The sequence below is a fragment of the Quercus robur genome, chromosome 9 (genome assembly GCF_932294415.1).
Source record: "Quercus robur chromosome 9, dhQueRobu3.1, whole genome shotgun sequence".
In the NCBI taxonomy this organism is placed as follows: Eukaryota; Viridiplantae; Streptophyta; class Magnoliopsida; order Fagales; family Fagaceae; genus Quercus; species Quercus robur.
The window spans coordinates 36,120,079-36,139,705 of NC_065542.1; the positions used below are offsets into that span (position 1 = coordinate 36,120,079).

Genomic DNA, 19,627 nt, shown 5'->3' on the forward strand with positions numbered 1-19,627 from the left:
CAAGTATGTTGGCAGGTTCATCTCTAGGTAACTCGACTGAATGTGCCTTAGGAACTTGTAACCCGTGTCATTGACAATATACCTCCAACTCACACTTCTTCTCATATAAGGTTGACCATGGTGGTTCTGCTATGTGAACTCTATTGCGGTGGTATTTGTATTTAGTTTTGTAGGTTTGCCTACCATGATGTACCTGACACTTCCAAGACTCTCGTACGTGTATATTGGTATATTAAAAAAATCTCTCTTCTTTCAAACCCATTTTCCTTTATAGTGGTCTGTGTATGTCTGTAGTTGTTGATCTACTGGAACTTGTGATGATCCATTTGTTAAAGTAGATCCAAACTTGTTTCGCATTCTATAATTTGATGTTGAGGTGTTACGACTCATAACTTAATCAATGTACGAAGTTAGTGGGGTAGAAAGAAGATCATTATTTTAGTGCATTTATAACCTCATTTCATGGTCCAAGCATTACAATTTCAATTATTAGGGCTTGTCATGTCAATACAGGCTGGAAAAATACTATATGAACAAGATTTTAAATTTTCCCAATGTCACAATGATATTTCAAGATGTGGACAGTAGTTGTAGTGTACTTGAACAGAGCATCATCTTTAATTGACATCGTGCTATGTCCTTAGCACCAGGGTATGATTATTCATATATTTACGTTATGGTTAAATGTGAGTGATACCAAGCCTGAGACTGAGTCAGATGACAGTGACAACAAGGGAATCTTGAGTGCTTTCATTGCCACAGTAGATCCTACTGAGGGGATCATAGAAGCAGTGGATGAAGAAGAGGACTTGGTGGAATCCAAATTTGAGAAAATGGACGATCAAGATGACATCCATACAGCCTATGCTAAGTTGTACAAGGTTTTTCGAGAAGCATGAGAAATTGTATAGGTTGGCCACCAAGAAGCTAAATGATGTGGAGCTAGATCGAGAGGAGCTTTCTACCAAGGTTGATAAAGCCAATCAAACCATTGGAGCTTTGCGGTTCGAGACCAACTTCCTTGCTGAAAGGACAAAGTAGCTTGAGGCGGAGCCGTTCCAGGTCAGAGCTCAATTGGAAAGGATTTGCAGTGCAAAACTCGATGAGATGCTGAGTTTTTAGAAAGCTGCTTTTGACAAAACCAGGTTGGGGTATGATTTCTCTTCTCCTAATATTGCCTCTTCTAGTAAACAACTATGTTTCCCTCACCTGTTGATAATGTTAATTCTAAGAACAATGAATCTAAAACTGAAACATTTAGTGAGAACATAGATAAAGACAAATCTATTCTAGGAACACCTCTAAGGTTGAAAAGAAAGAGACTAGAAAATCTAGGACTAAGAAGGAAAATAACAAAAAGTCTCAACAAAAGAAGTTGCATTTCTGTTATCACTGTGGAGCTTCAGGACATACTCGTCCAAATTGCTATAAATGGTTAGCCACTCAACAAAGTCATAGTATGCTTTTGTCAGGAAACCAGAATTAGTTTCCATCCTCTTCAGCTTATCTGGGAGATCTTCTCAAGGCCCTTATGTTCCTTTCGAACCTAAATAGTTTCAATTCTTCTCCCTCTCCTCAGGATCAAAGGTTCACACAAAGGAAAGGTCCTTTCAAGGTGTGGAAGGAAAAAGGCTCAAAGTGATTCAGTAATTTTTTTTCTCTCTCCCTTTATGTTTATGCATTACTTGTTTGTTTTGCTTTTTAGCTTTTGAGTCAGTCTAGTTTTATGCTTTGTGTGTTTCTTTATGTTTTTGTTTGGTTACTTTTCAGTTTTTGCTTTATTTGTTTTTTGTAAAAATAAAATAAAAAACAAATTGAAAAATCAGAAAAATAAAAAAAATAGTGTGTGTTTGTGTATATTGGTACTTGTGTACCTGGATGGCCTTTGAAACAAAGTTTTTTAAACTTTGTATCTTTTCTTGCTTAGATGAGCATCTTAATGCACAACTAAGCAAGTGAGCTTTGTGGCTCGTGTTTGTGATAAGTACGATTAAGTAATCTTTTATACTTAACACTCATATCACTCTTTTTGATGAGAAAGACTAGAAAATCCTAAAAGAAAGACATAAATAACCATCTCACCACTAAAGCCCGCCAATTGTGTATAACATTTGTGTGCTTCGACATAGAAAAATTGTGATGTTTTGGCTTACATAATTGGGTATTTCTTCTCTCTCTTATATGCCCATTCATTATATGTTCAAAAAGAAAATATGCAAAGAATACAAAAGCAAAAAGAATCAAAATACTTTTAAAAATGGTTGCAAGTGTGTTTCTAGGAGATGTGGAAGTGATAGGATGTACCTCGAAGGTGATAGTTCCCATCAAGTAGTTATGATTGTGTGTGAGTGTATTTGATTCTCTCAAGTCCCAAATCTTCATAGTATGAGACACTTATGCACTCTTGCTATGTTTTGACACATAACACTGATACTCTTTGCTACTTTTGATACTTGTGTAGGTACAATGTGATTTGGCTATCACAAGGAATATATGCGTTAATATATGCTCACTAAACTTTCCTAACTTATTTTTGAAATATAAAATTGGTTAGATTTGTTTACTCTGTGTATGTGTTTTGGATCTGTGTATGCTTTGCATATATGTTGAGAAATGTTTTAAGAGCTTAACATGTTGATTAGATCTTTGGTTGAGTTGCTTGTTTGTTGCATTTATATCTATGTGTTTTTCCTCCCTTAAAAAACTCATTTTCTTCAAGCTCGACAGCTTTTCGACAAATCCTCGACAGATTCATTTCTATCGAGCTTTCCTTCTTCAGCCTCGATAGAAACCTCGACAGATTCTCAATCCATCGAGATTTCTGAGCTTCTTCTTGATAGATTCTCAACAGCTTCTTTAATCCATCGAGCTATATTTCTGATCATTTTTTCTGCTAGATAGATTCTCGATAGATTCTCGATCCATCGAAGTGAGTTTTGCTGTCGATAGATCCTCGACAGCACCTCGTCAGATTCATTTTTGTCGAGATTTAGTGCTCGACAGATCCTCGATAGAATCTTCAATCCATTGAGATGTGTTTTTTATATATAGCTGAGGCGCAATTTCAGATTCACTATTCTCATTCTCTCTCGACAGAAAACACTTCTCTCTCACCCTAAACACTCTCCTCTTACTCAAATCACTCTACCCTCTCCTCTTTTGGCCTAGATCAAGCTTAAATCTCTTGGTAAGTGTTATAAATCCCTTCATTTTCATGCATTCATGCATTTTAGACCTAGGTTTTGGGTTTTTGAAAAATTCGAGGTTTTTGAGATTTTTGTGAAATTTTTGGGTTGGGTTGTGTTGTTTTGGTAATGTATGCTCATGCATTGCATTCTCATTGCATTATAACAATGTTTCATGTATTTTAGATGTGTGATTGATTATTGTTGTTTGAGTGCTGGTAGGTTTGTATTGGGTTTTTACCCATGATGCTTTTAAAGTTTAGACGTCACATGTTCATGCATTTTTCATGCATATGTTATATCTTTTCTTTCCTTTTCTGGTTTGTGATGTGTTATGCTCTCTCTCTCTCTCTCTCTCTCTCTCTCTCTCTCGCAGATAGACTGCGCCATGGCACCCAAACAGCACAAATCCACTCTGGCTCGAAACCCTATTCATGATTCCGGGTCATCCTATTCTGATCCTTATATTCCATCTCATATCTTGTTTTGTGATGAGAAGGCCAAGACAAAATTCTCTGAGAACTTTTAGGATTGTGGTGTTCATCTAGAACACCAGGTCATCCTATCGGATTTCTTCTACACTGCTCTACCCAAAGTCATTCAGACTCAGGGATGAGAGTCCCTCTGTGGGAAGCTCAAAAGGTGTCTGGTCGTGTTCATTCAGGAGTTTTACTCCAACATGCATGCCATTGATACCTCTAAGGCATAGAGGTAAGCTCGTCCAACATGCATGCCAAAAGTGAGAGATAAGCTCGTAAAGATGAGCTTATCCAACATTCATGCCATCGATACCTCTGAGGCACAGAGTTTTACTCTCAGGAGTTTTACTCCAACATGCATACCTTGGATATAAGATTCAGAGGTACACATATTGTAGTTACTCTAGATCTTATATCCAAGGTACTACATGTTTCTAGGGTAGCGCATCCTGACTACCCTAGTTGTGAGCGTCTCAGGACAGTGTCTAAAGACGTGTTTATCTCTCACTTTTGTGAGAAACCTTCTCTTTGGGGTGGTTTTCTAAACACCCCTTGCTTGGGCTTTGCAAAAGGTCCGAGATTTTTGAACATGGTGATGACCTTCACTCTCACTCCATGGTCTCATTATAACCCCATCACTGAGCCTTGTGCTCGTTTTCTTCTTTCCTTGATGGAGGATCTTTCTATTGACTTTCCCTCTCACTTCATCACATCTATTACAGATGTGTATCAGGATACCGCTACCTGTTATAAGCTCATCTTTCCTTCAGCTATCATACAGATCCTTTGGCACTTCTCCATTCCTATTCCTTTCTCTCCTCTTTTCACCATCATGGGTACCATCAGCACTAGTTCTGTTTAGCAGAGTGAGGCCCAGTTTCGACTGAAATGGCCACGAGTGGAGATGGATGATCCTGCAGCTTCTGCTATTCCACCTTCTTCTTCGACTCTTTCCACCTCTGCTCCTTCTTCCTTGGAAGTTGGTGTGACTCTTGATGCTATCATGGCACAACTTTAGAGGATGGATGCTCGTCTCAACTATCTCATAGATGAGATGTGTCAGATGAACACCCGAGTCAGTCACATTGCCTGCAAACCGGCTCGCATGGTTGGCTTTGCACCTTCTCCCTTTCCTTCTCCAAAGGCCTCAACTGATGAGGATGATGATGCTGGTGCTGATATATGAGGATGATGCTAGCTCTTCCAGTGATGATGAGATGACAACCTCTCAGTGACTTGCCCTTTGTCATTTGTGACAAAAAAAAGGGAGTAGTTTTGGCTTTGAGAGTAGTCTTGTACTTAGGGGAAGAGTTAGTAAAGGAAATTTTTTATAGGGGGAATGTATGTAGATTTTGAGGGATGTAGTGAGGTTTACATGTATTTTCTTTTCTTTCTTTTTAGTTACAGCCTCTTGTACACTGGTCTTATGACCATTTATTGATATACATTGTACTTTATTTTCATATATATGATGATGTATGTTTTTTTTTTTTCACCTACCTCTACATGTGTTGTTTCTTTTCTTTCTTTATACAAATGTTTCTTTATGTATGCAATCTTTATTTCTGTTTCACACATGATGCCTTGATAAGTTTATGTTTAAGTCTTTTAGAAAGATAGGCTATGAAAGTCTACCATGCCATGAACTCTCTTCTCGCAATTTTTTTCAAGAGTTTAGGTGTTAGGGTTAGATTTATTTTGTGATTCAATAAGTGGTTATGAGTTTTGTGATTTAAGACTTCTCTCATGATTATTTGTTTTGTTGTGATTTTGTCATAGATTGCCAAATGGGGAGATTGTTAGGGACATATTTATATAATTGGCTAATCATTTGACAAAACGCACTTTACTTGTAATTGGATAGATCTAGGATGAGTTTAGTACTTCAAGAAACAAGTGTTCAAGCTAAGTATTGAAGCCATGCAAGTCTGACCAAGAAACAAGTGAAGGAAGTGCTATTCTTTAAAGCTCGACAGCAATCTTGACAGAAAGACTTCTATCAAGATAATGTTGAAGATCGACAGAAGCTCGACACAAGTTGTAAAGTCTCTCACCCGATACATTTTGAATGAGAGATTAATTTTTTTAGGATATTGGGAAACAATATAGCGTGTAATATCTCTAAAAAAAATCCGAAAAGATAAGAGTTTAAATACTTATGTCAACTTTTTTTCTTCTCCTCTTGCTAGGAGCATCTTCTCTCACTATAGGTGAGACTTTCCTCTACCATTTTCAGTAGTTTCCTTTTTCTTATTATCTTTCCTCAACCATTGTTAGTTTCTTTTCCTCAACCATTAGGGACTTCCTTTTGATCTAATAAATGAAAAGGAGGGTTGGGATATTGGTAGTGGCATTGGTGAAGTCATGGATGTAGATTGCAAAGCCATATCATCCGACCAAGCCCATTTCCTTCAAATACGGGTTGACATGTTGCTGGATAAGCCAATCTAGAGGAGCACCAGTCATTAGTCTAGAAGGGGATAAAGTATGGGTGACCTTTCAATATGAACATTTATTGGGGCTTTGTTTTAATTGTGGGCTATTAGGACATGAAGCAAAGGTATGCAAGAGTGTAGGGTATAGGGAGGGTGGAGAGAGTCCGTATGGAGATTGGTTAAGAGTAGGATTTTGCAAGCCAAGGGTCACAACTCAACATCAAACACCAAGCCCACCACGAAGGAATATGGATAAGGTTGATGACAGCAGTGATAGGCTTGGTAGAAGCTCGCCGTCTTAGCCAGCAATTTTTTCAGAACTAGGGACTTCAACTGGCAGTCCCAATGATGATGCTGCGGTTATGGAATATGGAAAGCAGTAGTTGACAATTTTTATGGGGGCAGCAACAGTGATAGTTTTCACGAGAATGGATCACAATCTCCCACTCCTTCAGTGGATGTAGTTAAAAATCTTGAAATTATGGTTAATTTTGATGGGGGTGGGTTACACCAAAATCCTGAAAATTTGGGTTTGGGTGACAACTAGTTTAGTGTGCTTATCTAATATGAGTAGAATAGTTTGAATGAAACTATGCCTCTTGCTAATGAAGCCCAAGGTGACATGGCAATAAAGAGTTTGTCACGTGACAAACAACAAAGATGCAAGCCCAAAGCAAATACGTGGAGGAAAAATAAAAAGAAACCTATGTTTGTGGTAGACTATGTTGTTGGTGAGGTGGGAAAGAAAAGAAAAAATAAATTGAAGACCGATGCTGGAGAGGGAATTGGAGATAAAAAATGATCAAAGATTCATCAAGAAATTTCAACAAGCAAAATGGCGGAGGTTGTGTCCTAGCCTTGCAGAGAACAATAAATATTATAAGCTAGAATTGTCGGGAGCTTGGGAACCTCTGTACAGGCATCGTTCTCTCTCACTTGGTGAGGGAAAAAGCTCCTAAAATTTTGTTTTTGATGGAAACAAAACAAACAATAGAAGAGATGAGAAAGATTCAGGCTCATTTACATTACCATTTGATGCTTATAGTTCCATGTGTTCGAAGAGCAAGTGATTTAGCCATGTCGTGGAAGGAAGATATTAATCTACATGTTTAGACATATTCTCTCTGTTAGGACATATGTGATTCACTTGTTAGGAACATATGTCACTATTTGATGTAATTGGCTTATCTTTTGACAAAACACACTTTACTTGTATTTTGGTAGATCTAGGATGTGTTTAATACTTCAAGAAATTGTGTTTCAAGGTCAAGTGTTGAAGACATGCAAGTCTGTCCAAGATTCAAGCTGAAGAAGTGCTGTTCATTAAAGCTCGACAGCTAGCTATCCATCGAGCTTAAGAAGCTGTTCCAGCCCCGTGGCTCGACAGCTACTCAACAGCACCTCGACAGACAGCTATCTGTCGAGTTTTATGAAAAACAGAATTTTAGTTCTGTTTTGACTCTAATTTGTGATTATGTGTTTGGGCCTTCTTTTCTTCTAACCCTAGACATATAAAAGTATTATTTTAAGGGCCGTTAAAGTGTACACAAGTTGCACAAGTATTGAACAAAGTTTGTTCAAGCAAATTGTGACTGGAGACAGAATTTGCCCTAGTTCATCATTCTTGAAGAAGTTACTGTGTTTGTGCACCGTAGGGTTTTATGACCAAGCATCTTCTTGATATTCATCGTTGGGATGAACTGAAAAACTTTGTAGCCAACAACCTTCTCTAGTTGGTGATTGAAGTCGCATACTGAGATCCGCGCAATTGGTTAGTCACGTACTTGGGAGCCGTGCATCGAAAAGGGAAATTGTCACTACAGAACAAGTCCAATTGGGTATTGGGGTAAGGGTTCAACTGTAGGTTGGTATAAGGTACTGTGATTCCTTTACTTGTAACCGCTTATTGTGATAATAGTGGAATTTCGGGAGTGGTGACCTGAAAATCACCCGTGGGGTTTTTACCGTTAGATTTTTCCCATTCGTAAACAAATCACTGTGTCATTTATTTTCCATTGCATATTTAGTTATTTGGTGATTTGTTTGTGTTACCACACATTTGCATGTTAATTAACTTAATTAATTCACTTGGTTAAATTAATTGGTTAATTTATCACAAGGGGTCAATTCGTTTTTGGCCTGTCACTCTCAATCATATTGATGCACATGTTTTGACTGACACAAATTCACCATGGAGAATCATTGGTTTTTATGTGCGTCCAGAGGAACATTGCAAACATGAATCTCAGGGATATTTATGACATCTACATTCTAGAGGTTCGTTACCATGGTTATGTATTGGTGATTATAATGAAATTCTAACCACTAATGAGAAACAAGGGAGAATTCCAAAGGCAGGCTGATTAATGGAGAATTTCTAGAGTGTTTTAATACAGCGTGGCTTAGTTGACCTTGGTTACCATGGTAATAAATTCACATGGAGGAATGGCCGTCATGGAGAAACTTTTGTTCAAGAGAGGCTAGATAGAGCATGTGCTGCAATTGAGTGGAGGACTTTGTTCCCAAATAACAAAGTCTTCCACCTTCAAGCATCCTATTCTAATCATGATTTGATAATGCTCACATAGAATTATACCTAGGAGGTTTGAAGAGAAATGGACAATGCATCTAGAATGTGAGGGAATGATTTATGAAGCATGGAATTATGAAACACCTATGGGCAATCCGATGTACAGACTTTTTGAAAAAATTAAGAAGAGCCATATGTCCCTAGTGGAATGGAGTAGACAGATGGGTAATTCGAAGACAAAGTTAGAAGAAAAGAAAATAGAATTGGAGACTCTTACAACAATGAATAGTGCAGAAATCTTGCTTTGATCCAAAAAGTAAAGGATGAGATAAATGATTTATTACTTCAAGAGATATTTTTTTGGAGGTAGAGGTCCAGATCAATTTGGTTACCTGCTAAAGATAAGAACACAAAGTACTTTCATCAAAGAGCAAGTCAGAAGTGTAGGAAAAATCATGTTTCAAGCTTTTTGGATGATCAGGGGAGGTGGTGCAATTCTGAAGAGGACATTGCAAGGGTTGTTGAACAGTATTTCAAAAATTTATTCACGTTTGCTACTCCAAATAATTTGGATCTTGTCTTGGACTCAATTGCTTAAGTGGTTACCCCTGATATGAATAATACACTCCTACAACAGTATATGCCAGATGAAGTAAAACGGGCTCTTTTTCACATGCATCCCTCTAAATCTCCTGGACCTGATGGTATGTCTCCTTTCTTTTTCCAAAAATATTGGCACATAATGGGCAATGATGTAACTACTGCAATATTTTCTGTTTTGAATTCATGTCATATGCTTCATAAGATGAATTATACACATATTGTCCTTATACCCCAATATAATGACCTAAAAAATGTCTCTGATTACCAGCCTATTAGTTTAGGCAATGTTGTATCCAGAATTGTCTCTAAACTTTTAGCCAATTGGCTAAAACTTATCTTGCCAAATGTAATATCAGACTCACAAAGTGTTTTTGTTCCTAATCGATTAATTATTGATAACATTATTGTAGCGTTTGAAGTATTACATAGGATGAGGAATAAAAGAATATGAAAGAAAGGGCAAATGGCTATCAAACTGGATATCAGCAAGGCTTATGATCAGGTTGAATGGGAATTTCTTAGATGGATTATGCTTAAATTGGGCATTGATGCTAGATGGGTGTGTCTAGCAATGGAAACAGTGATTACTGCTTCTTATTCAGTACTTATTAATGGAGAACCTAAAGGTTTCATTACCCCATCTAGGGGTATAAGACAAGGATATCCTTTATCCCCATACTTGTTCCTATTATGTGCAGAAGTGCTCTCCTCTTTGATTAGAAAGGCAGTTGCCTCACAAAGCCTTCATGGCATTCTCACATGTACAAATGGGGTATGCATATCTCATCTTTTATTTGCAGATGATAATTTTATTTTTTTGTCAAGCTACTATGGAGGAATGTCAACATCTCCTAGCCCTGCTTGAGTGCCATGAATCAGCATCTAGTCAGGCCATTAGTAGATAGAAAACTTCTATTTTCTTTAGCAAAAACACAAGGGTAGAAGTTAAGCATGATATACAAGCTTTGTTGGGTGCAAACATTATGGAGGACTGTGAGAAGTATCTTGGTTTGCCAATGGTTAGGGGAAAATCTAAGGTTAATACTTTTAAAAACCTATGGGAAAAGATTACTAATAGAGTATTGGGATGGAAGTAAAAATATATTTCTAAAGCAGGGAGAGAGGTCCTAATTAAAACAGTTGCTCAAGTTATTCCCATCTACTCTATGAGTATTTTCAAAATCCCAAAGGCTTTATGTGATGCTATTAACTCCATATTGGCAAAATACTGGTGGAGACAGTCAAAGGATGAAAAGAAAACCCATTAGATCAATTGAAAAAAACTTTGTGTAGAAAGGAAAGAGGTGGTATGAGTTTTATAGATATTCAAGCTTTTAATTTAGCTATGGTAGCAAAACAAGCTTAGCGATTGATTCATAATACTCACTCTTTGTTCTATCGAGTATACAAATCAAGATATTTTCCAAGATGCTCTTTTATGGATGCAGAGATTGGCGACAACCCTTCATATGTTTGGAGGAGCCTATTGGCAACTAGAGATGTCATCAAGGAAGGTTCTAAGTGGAAGGTGGGTGATGGAAGGTACATTGAAGTTTCAAACCTTAAATGGCTGACACATAAACGAATCTTTTTGGGAGAGGCTTAACCAAATCTGTTTGTAAATGAGTTGATTTATAACGCCACGGGCCAATGGGATAGAGAAATATTTTTTGATCTCTTTGCTCATCGGACAAGGATGAAGATTCTGCAGATGCCTTTGTCAAGATTGCCTTCAAGGGATGTACTGGTTTGGAAGGAGAATCAGGCCCAAACTTTCTCTGTTAAATCAGCATATCAGGTTGCACAACGGCTGAGGGAGCAGTCAAGAATTGAGCATTCAGGTGTGGTGGCTGACCAAAGTATATGGAGAAGGCTATGTAGACTAAATGTACCCCCAAAAGTAAGGATGTTTGTATGGCGAGCATGTTCAAATATTTTGCCTACTAGAGACAATTTGCATCAGCAAAAGATTAATGTTGAATCTGTGCTGCCAACAAACAGAATCTGTTGCCCATCTACTTTGGGAATGTCCTTTTACAAGAAATGTTTAGGCCCTTTACCGAGGAAATCTTCAGAAATGTCCTAATGAAGCCCAAGATATTTTCATGCTTCTTCGATGTCTACTGGATAAACTTCCACAGCAGGAGTTAGAAAGATGGGTAGTGACTGCTTGGGTAATTTGGAATGCTCGAAATAAATTTTATTTTGAGCATATCCAAACCCATCCAAAGGTTATTCTTGATGGAGCATTTGGTTATCTGCAGGAATATCAGAAGCTGGTAGCTGCTTAGTGATTTGTTTAAGGTGTTTCTGTTGTTTGGTATTGTATGTCCAGGGGTTCTAATTTTCTCCATCTGTTATTTTTCTGCACAGTGGTGTTTTTCTGCAGTGTTATTTTTTCTGTAATGTTTGTTTTCTGTAGAGTAAGTCTAGGTGTTTTTTTTTTTTTTTTTTTGGTAGAATAAGTCTAGTTTTCCCCTGTTTGTAGTGTTTTGTTTTCTATAGAATAAGTTTGTTTTGATGTTAGATTATGGACTCTTTATTATACTTTATCTAATAAAATTTCTATCTTTTATCTAAAAAAAAAAAAAAACTTATTTCATAGTTTGACTTGAAAAAGAAGTCCAAAAGAAGTCTCTAATGGATTGAGGATATCCAATGTCCATATTCACGTGTAATCATATTGGCTAAAAAAAAAAAAAAAAAAAAAAAAAAAAAAAACACCACCAATAAGCTACACGAAATTACATGGGCTAAAAAAAAAAAAAGTCAGTCCTTCATTAAAGGAAGAGTTTGTGTTTTAATACATGACTGAAGAAACTGATAAACCATCCACGGGCAATTATAAAATCTATCTATAATTTTTCAACGTGAGGGTCTTTCAAATTTTTTTTTTTTTTTTTAAAACTCAAAAAAGATTTTGTTTAATTCTAGGCCAAAACAAAAGGAAGAGTTCTTACTAATATCCTTTTTCAAGTAGCCAGTTCAAGTACAAATCCTCCTATTTGAAATTTCAAAGTCAAATATAGGTAATAAGCCATCGTCAAACACTCTTGAATCCCTAATCACATTCACCCAAGGGTTAGTACTCCTCAAATTACAAATACTTGGCATACATGGCAGGTAAGAATTCAAAGAAAGTCAATGATAAAGAAAAGGAAAGAAAAGAAAAAGGAAAGAAAGAGGAACTTGCAAAAGATAAAGACCTAAAAAGTTGTTAGAGCCTCTTACAAAGTCTGTTTAAATTGTTTAGAAACCAAATCTGAAAGTAGAAGAAGAAGAAGAGACAAGAGGATGTAGAGCTAAATTGAATGTCTTCAATCTGAAGGAAAATGAGAGAAATTGGCAAAGTGTACATGAGTTTGTAGATCTTAAAGTATAGGAGTTTTAATTTACATATTTATCCTAGTTAATTGAAAACTTGTAAGTGGGTATGATGAGGATATTTTAGGCATAAAAATTGAGAAATCCAAATAGGGAAAACTCCTTAAATAATAGTATAGATAACCTAATGGGGTCTTTACCCATTTAACCAAAATATTCAAATAGGCTGGGTTAAGACTTATCCAAATTAGGTGGATAATGGATGGGTTCAGGAATATGGATAAAAATTGCCACCCTAATCAATAATTGCTCTAACACTGTTTATCTCTCTCTTTCTTTTTTTCATTTCTTTTTTTAAATTCTTAAATGCCGATTAACAACCCATTAACATAAGTTGAGGCATATTTCCTCTAATGGAGAAAGGCTCTTTAAGAAAGTAAAATGTATTGTTGGTCATTGATAACCAAAACATCAACAACCCAGATAATTATAGTTGGTTGAATAAAATACCTGTCATTATACAAGAAAGAGTGGTAGCCACATCTATGCTATACTCAAAAAGACTAGATTAGTCATAATTGAGACTCTTTGTAATTAAAAAGTCCCTATCATCCCAATATATGATTAAAGTAGGACTCAAAACACACCCCGCAAGCCACAATACACACTCAATCAATCTCTAGTCAATCTGAGGCGTCGCAGTATCGCACCTTGAGAGCATAATGATTTCTTGAACTACTAGTTCCTTCCATTTGTTCTTGCGGTGAACCAACATTCTCACCGTCCATTTCCTCTCATCCTTGTTGGTAATGTACCAAGGATCAAGTGAAACTTCTTGACCCCAGTGAGGCAATGACCCATGAAATAGTTTTATGTTGATATGGTGCCAAGCCGGAAAGAAGTCTTGGATTTGAGTGTGTGCAACTGCATTAACAAGGGCAAGACCCAAGAAAATTTTCTCTGATGTTGGAGCTTTAGAAGAGCATCCTCCATGATGATCGTTTATACAATTTAAAAATGTGCTTAAGGTTTTGGTTTGCAATATCCTCAGCTGTTTTATCTCTTGCTCAAAGTATTAAAGTTTTTTGAGATTTTACAGGAATAGATGATGAACGGGTAGTCCTAAGGAAGGGTAAGACTACCCCTAAAGATGCTAGATAACAAATATTCCTTCAAGTTTTTATTATCTCAAGTGTGATTTTCTTTACTTGTTATTTTTCTATATTTATTGTGACATAAAGTCCTCTCAAGTCAGGCAATTCCTAACCCACTCAAATAAAATTCATAAAAATTGTTAAACAATGCGATTAGAACCTTGTTATTTTTCATTCTAAATTACATTCTAGTTACCAGCATATTTTATTTGAATTTTACAGAATGAGCCAACAATTTGTAGCAAAACTAGTGCATAAAGGGGAGAAAAAGGAAAAGCTAAACATCTAAAATGCCTTCACATTAGAACCAGTAAAAGTGATTCATTATTTTCTTTTATAGATTAAATAACAAATAAATGAATAAACTTGTATCACATTTACAGCCTTTTTGGACACTTTCTGGCAAAGATCCCAGGTCCAATAGTGTAAACCCAAACCCTCCAAAAAAAAAAAAAAAAAAAAAACTAAAAGAAAGATTTTAACTAATAGTCCACAAATTAACCATCAACATTGATGCAAACATCAGACCCCACCATCTTCCAATCAATGATTTTAAACCTTTTGATCCATTGGTGTTGCAGACGAGCTTCTTGTTATGATAGGTGCACACTGGTTGCTTCCTGAAGTACACAACAAGAGAGACTTGTTCAGTACCTTATAGCAAAGTATCAAAGTTGGGCATATATAGATTGCAACAACATTGATTAAATGTGATTTTTGTATGTTGTTGAAGTACATACTGCATTTTTTTTCTTGATATTCATGGAAGTTGTAATAGTTAATTAGTAGTTTCTAACCTCGTAAAACTAGCTCCCATGTTTCACCAATGCTTAACTACATTTTCCTCATTAAAGATGCTTATACTCTAATACTATAAGCAATGTGGAACATGTAATGTGTGACTTCAATTCAAATTTAACAAAAATCTAGAAAATTTTGAAGTATTAGTATGAGAAATTGCTTTTCTAGTTGTATAGGAGAAGCAAGCATGTTAGTTAATAAAGGCTTCAAACTGATTTCCTTCTTATAGAAGCAGTGCATGATCACTTAAAACTGTGATTCCCCTTGTTACCATTAGGGGCTTATTCCTTGATATTTTAGCATGAAACATAACAAATATTCATCAAAATATATACAATGTAGGTTCAGAAAACAGCATAATTGTTGATCCAATACATTACCTGGATGAGCAGAAAGCGACTACATAATCAGTCCCTGTGCACGTAAATACACTGGTGGGATCATCATATGCATAACTATATGCCGTAGGGCAAGCCTCCTTGAACTTCTTGGAATAATAGGTTGGTTGACATACCCTAGGGTTCCCATACAGCCCTCTACAGCAGTACTCATCCGTGTTAAACACATCACATGCACTTCGACACCCTACAACTTTCCCATTGGACTTGAAGGATAGCTCGGACGGGCAACTAGGATTCAAATCTGAATCACAACCAGCAATGCTACAATTTCCCTTCCCATTTATGGGTGTAACAACTACTGGCAAGTTAAAACCATCCACAAGGCTAACATCATAAAAATCAGGTGATGCAAGGGTAAATTCGGCAAGTGAAGCTGGTGTCTTTCCTGAGGCTGCACACTTGAATGAATTGCCACAGTCCCCAGTCTGGCATGACCCATTGCCATTCTTGTCAAAGTTACAACCTGTTCGACCCCAAATCCGGCCGGACCAGCTAACTGGGGCAGTGAAGACTACAGATTGCTTGGGTTTTAGTGTAAATCCACCACCATTAAAGTTCTCCCCAGGGGTAACTGCTGGCCATATTGTCTCTTTGCAATCATTTATTATGGTGAAAACTCGTGCAGACTCACACATTTTGGCTCCTGCCCATCCAAATAAAATTAAAATTGCAGGCCAATTTGAAGATGCAAGAAACAAATTAAATCTATGTTGCAAAAAGTTCCCTAAAGAAAATTTTTTTCCTTGTTATCTTTAGAGTGAGTCAGGGAAAAAAAATGTTTACTAAACATTTATGAATAGCTGACTAATGTTCAAGAAAGAGATTATAATCTCTGTCCAAGCAATAGCTATTATACATAAGACAAGGCTAATCATGATTATATTTATACATTGATAAAAGAGAAAAACAAAGGCAATGAAGAGATTAAGTACCTGATGAAATTAGAATTAGAACCAAAAGAATTGGTGGAAGTACATTATTGTGAAATGCCATGTCTTCCTCTCCTTTGCTTTCTATTGGTAGAATATTAAGGTGTAGGAAGAGAGGTGTAAACGGTGGGGGTAGATTTAAAGCAAAGGGGGGTGAAGAATACGTGTGGAAGGAGCTAGGGATAGTAGTTCAAAGAACTAATCTATTCTGGGAAAGCTTTTTGGCAAAAGAGTGGATGATTCTTTTCCTAAGCCTTTAATCCAAGTTTATTCAGGTTCCATTCTTTTCTCGATAGAATTTTTGGCTTTCATATCACCTTCAACCGCCCCATGAATATATATATATATATATATATATATATATATAAAAGAAAGTATGCCTTTTGAAGTTTTACACTTTGTTCGTTGTTGCTAGCAACAAGTAATTTCATATTAATTTATATACAATTAGCTTCCCTACGTACTAAAGAGATACACATCTCAAGTAACATACACGCAGTCACGCTTGAAAAGATCATCAAACTCGATTAAACAAAGATCAAAGTTATAAAGCCACATCGTCTCTTAATGATCTCATCTGAAGTTAATGAAAGTAGAGGAAACTTCATGTATGCCTCATATCTCCGCCCATATTTCTTGAGCTATATTTGTGTAGCCACCTCATTTTTCAATTTCCAGCGGTCTCTCACAACTTGGAAAATTCATTAGAAGTCAGTGGCTAATATTACAATTGTTTGCAATACCTTACTGTCCTCCAATTTCTACTACTAACTACTTTAGTAGGTTTTTTACACTAATTTTTCTGTTACTCCCACTTTGAATTGTGTTATGGTCTGTTTAATGTTATTGGTACCACTGGATTCAAATTAAAAGACAAAAAGAGGGCAACGAACATGGTCCATCTGTTTTGTGTTTGACATTAATTGACTTTTGCTGTATGCCAAAAATCATTCCTAGAAGCTACAAAACTTTCAATTTTAGGCAATTTCAATAATTAAAAAAATAGTAAATGTTCACGCAAATCAAAAGGGTATAAACAAACAAACATCTTTACATCTAGATTAATGAAGATGAAAAGATCATGGACTGTTCTTTTTCACAATCCAACTGAATTTATGAATTCAAGGTTCATTTCCCGCATAAAATTAAATTTATCTTGATTATATATAATGTTCGTGGAACTCCAAATGCAATCATACTCCACAAAACGAGTAAGAATAAGTCTTTTTATCCTTAATTAAACTTCGGCTGTATGCCAAAATTTATTCCTTGAAGTAACATAACTTCCAATTTTGGCCCGTCAAATTCAATCAGAAGTTCACTTAATTTAAAAAAAAAAAAAAAAGAAAAAAAAAAAAAAGCCAAACTAACAAACAAACATCTATCAGGTTATCAGTAGCTAATTTTTGAAAATTGAAGATAAATAAGTTTAGGGACAATTTTTTTTTTTTACAATTATTGATATGTCTGGTGTGGTATAAGCATAAAAAATTATATTAACGGTCAAAATAGATCATGAAGTGTCAAGCCGTTGGGCCAAAAATATTGTGTAGACTTCACACAGGCGAAGTTCCACACTAGGTCCAACTGTAGAGTAAATGGCATGTGGCTCGTAATCTTGAGTGTTTAGTTCAGAACCCAAACTGTGTACTGAAAAGAGCCTATGAAGGAAATTCGGCAAGCCCATCTATTGCCAAGACAATTGTAAATGGAAACTGTGTAGTCGAAAATAGCTTTGCTCCCCCATCCAAACAAGCCGAAATCATGAACCTTTTTTTTTTTTTTTTTTTTTTTGAAAAGAAAAATCATGAACTGTCATTAAGAAGTTGAGAAAATGATGGATGATCGAGCAAGTATACCAGGATTAGCCTGTGACCCTTTTAATGGCTTTCTTGGTCCCATTGCTAGTATCCAGTTTACTCCTCCTCTTCTTCTTCTTCTTCCACAATTGCACATGCAAGATAGGGGTTATTATTCGAAAAAGACTATTCGATTTATGGATCATTTGCAATACTATTCGAAAATGACTATTCGATTTATGGATCATTTGGAATACTGTTCCCCAGATTTGGTCTTCTTTATATAAAGCAATAATTTAGATAAAACGACCTTGCTACGGCACTAAAATTTTTGTTGAAAAAATCACACCCTTATAGTCTTATACCCACCACAGGGTCCACAACACAAAAAAAGAAAGAAAAGGGACGTGTGAACTTTTTGGTGAAATATCCTGTCCTGTGACTCTGGCTTATTGTTTTGAAAATGGGATTTTCATTTATCGAAAATTAATTAGAAAGGATAAGTATTTATGTATTTATCCAAAAATGAATAGTTAAATCCAAGATATTGTGGAAAATATGCAACATAATAAAATTAGACCTTGTTTAGAAAAGAGCAAACATAATTCAATTAAAATTGTTTACTATTAAACTACTTTCTTCTAATAAAACAGTGATTTCTAATTGTTTTTAACTAATATGCAGAAAGAAAAAAAAAAAAAAAAGACACATGTTATAATGATTATGTAGAAAAACGTAGGCCTTCAAAAGTTTATGCTTTTGGTATACAACTTTTGGGAGTAGTTTCATTTTGGCCCTTAGGAAAATTTCTATTTCACTTAAGTCCTTCATGTTCTCAAGCATGTTTCATTTTCATCCTTATCGTTAGGCCTGTCTACGGGTTGGTCTAAGTCGAGTTTGTGCCCAACCCAGAACCGACCTGATAACTTCGTTTCTCTCATTTCTAGACCCGTCGCCAGCTAGTGAACAGAATCGGTTTAGGTGTTCGGACCACATCGGATACCGATCGGTCCTCAGTTGGAGTTGAAAATTTCGAAACTATGCCAGATTTTGCTTGAAACCACCAAATTTGGTTGAGATTGGGCCGATCTATTGAGATCTAGCCAAATCTTGAAGAGATCAAGCCGAATCTCGATGAGATCTCGTCGGATCTCAGCGAGATCTCAGTGGATCTCGAATAGAATAGGCTGAATCTTGACGAGATCTTGTCGGATCTCGACTAATTGGAGAAAACGACCAACGAAACACATCCATCGGTGGATAACAACTAATTTTCCGGTGTACATCCGGACGGATCGGTTGAGATCTCGATTTTTATGCTCAAACCCATCATCCAACCTTCCAAAATCGGGTTTTGGGGATGAAGACTTGCCACTGACCGTCACCAATGTCGGGTCGGCCAGTTTTCGAGCTGGGTTGGGTGGTTTGGTCGGGTACTAGGTCTGGTTGGACACCTCTACTTATCGTCGCATTAGTCTGGAAACCTAATGTGGGTGATAGAATGCCAGCCTGCTGCAGTTTTAAATAAGTAAATGACATTGCAGAATGGGTTTATAAGAGGGGATGACGTATGGTAAATGAGAGAGAGAAAAGAAAAAAAGAAAAGGGGATGACATAGAAACGTTTATGTGATTTATTTTCCCCATAAGCTAATCCTTTTTTTTTTTTTTTCACTTATCTCTAAGGATCCAAGTTTGTTTATTCCCTTATTCCATATCCATTGAAGTAAACAAGGTTAAATAATTAAAGAAATAAATGAAAGTATAATGAATAAACATGAAACTTTAATGGCGTGAGGGATGATGAAATTGTTGCCCTTAGACAATATTTGCCCCAACACAAGAGTTGCTAAAGGGTTATTATGAAAGTTCAAAAACGTGTACAAAACACCTTTGAACGTTTAGACCCCCAAATTACAACTTAACCAATTCAAGCAATATGTCAAACAACTAGTGTGCGGAAACTTAACATATGCTATAATATGAAA

General features: G+C 36.2%; 1 protein-coding gene across 1 annotated transcript; it reads right to left on the reverse strand.

Moving 5' to 3' along the window:
* Positions 1 to 14,011: 14,011 nt before the first annotated feature.
* On the reverse strand, positions 14,012 to 15,960 carry LOC126698294 (pathogenesis-related thaumatin-like protein 3.5). Its single transcript, XM_050395418.1, has 3 exons — positions 15,845 to 15,960; positions 14,892 to 15,555; positions 14,012 to 14,330 (listed from the first exon to the last, which is right to left on the reverse strand). Exons 1-3 carry the CDS (start codon positions 15,903 to 15,905, stop codon positions 14,189 to 14,191), a joined length of 867 nt encoding a protein of 288 aa, XP_050251375.1. The 5' UTR covers positions 15,906 to 15,960; the 3' UTR covers positions 14,012 to 14,188.
* Between the last annotated feature and the right edge of the window lie 3,667 nt (positions 15,961 to 19,627).

Excerpts from the sequence above, each read along its gene's own strand:
- LOC126698294 (XM_050395418.1), bottom strand. The coding sequence starts at position 15,905 with ATGGCATTTCACAATAATGTACTTCCACCAATTCTTTTGGTTCTAATT. Across the intron at positions 15,556-15,844 it reads TCTAATTCTAATTTCATCAG|GAGCCAAAATGTGTGAGTCT; the intron begins GTACTTAATCTC and ends TTGGATGGGCAG. Across the intron at positions 14,331-14,891 it reads GTCGCTTTCTGCTCATCCAG|GAAGCAACCAGTGTGCACCT; the intron begins GTAATGTATTGG and ends TGTGTACTTCAG.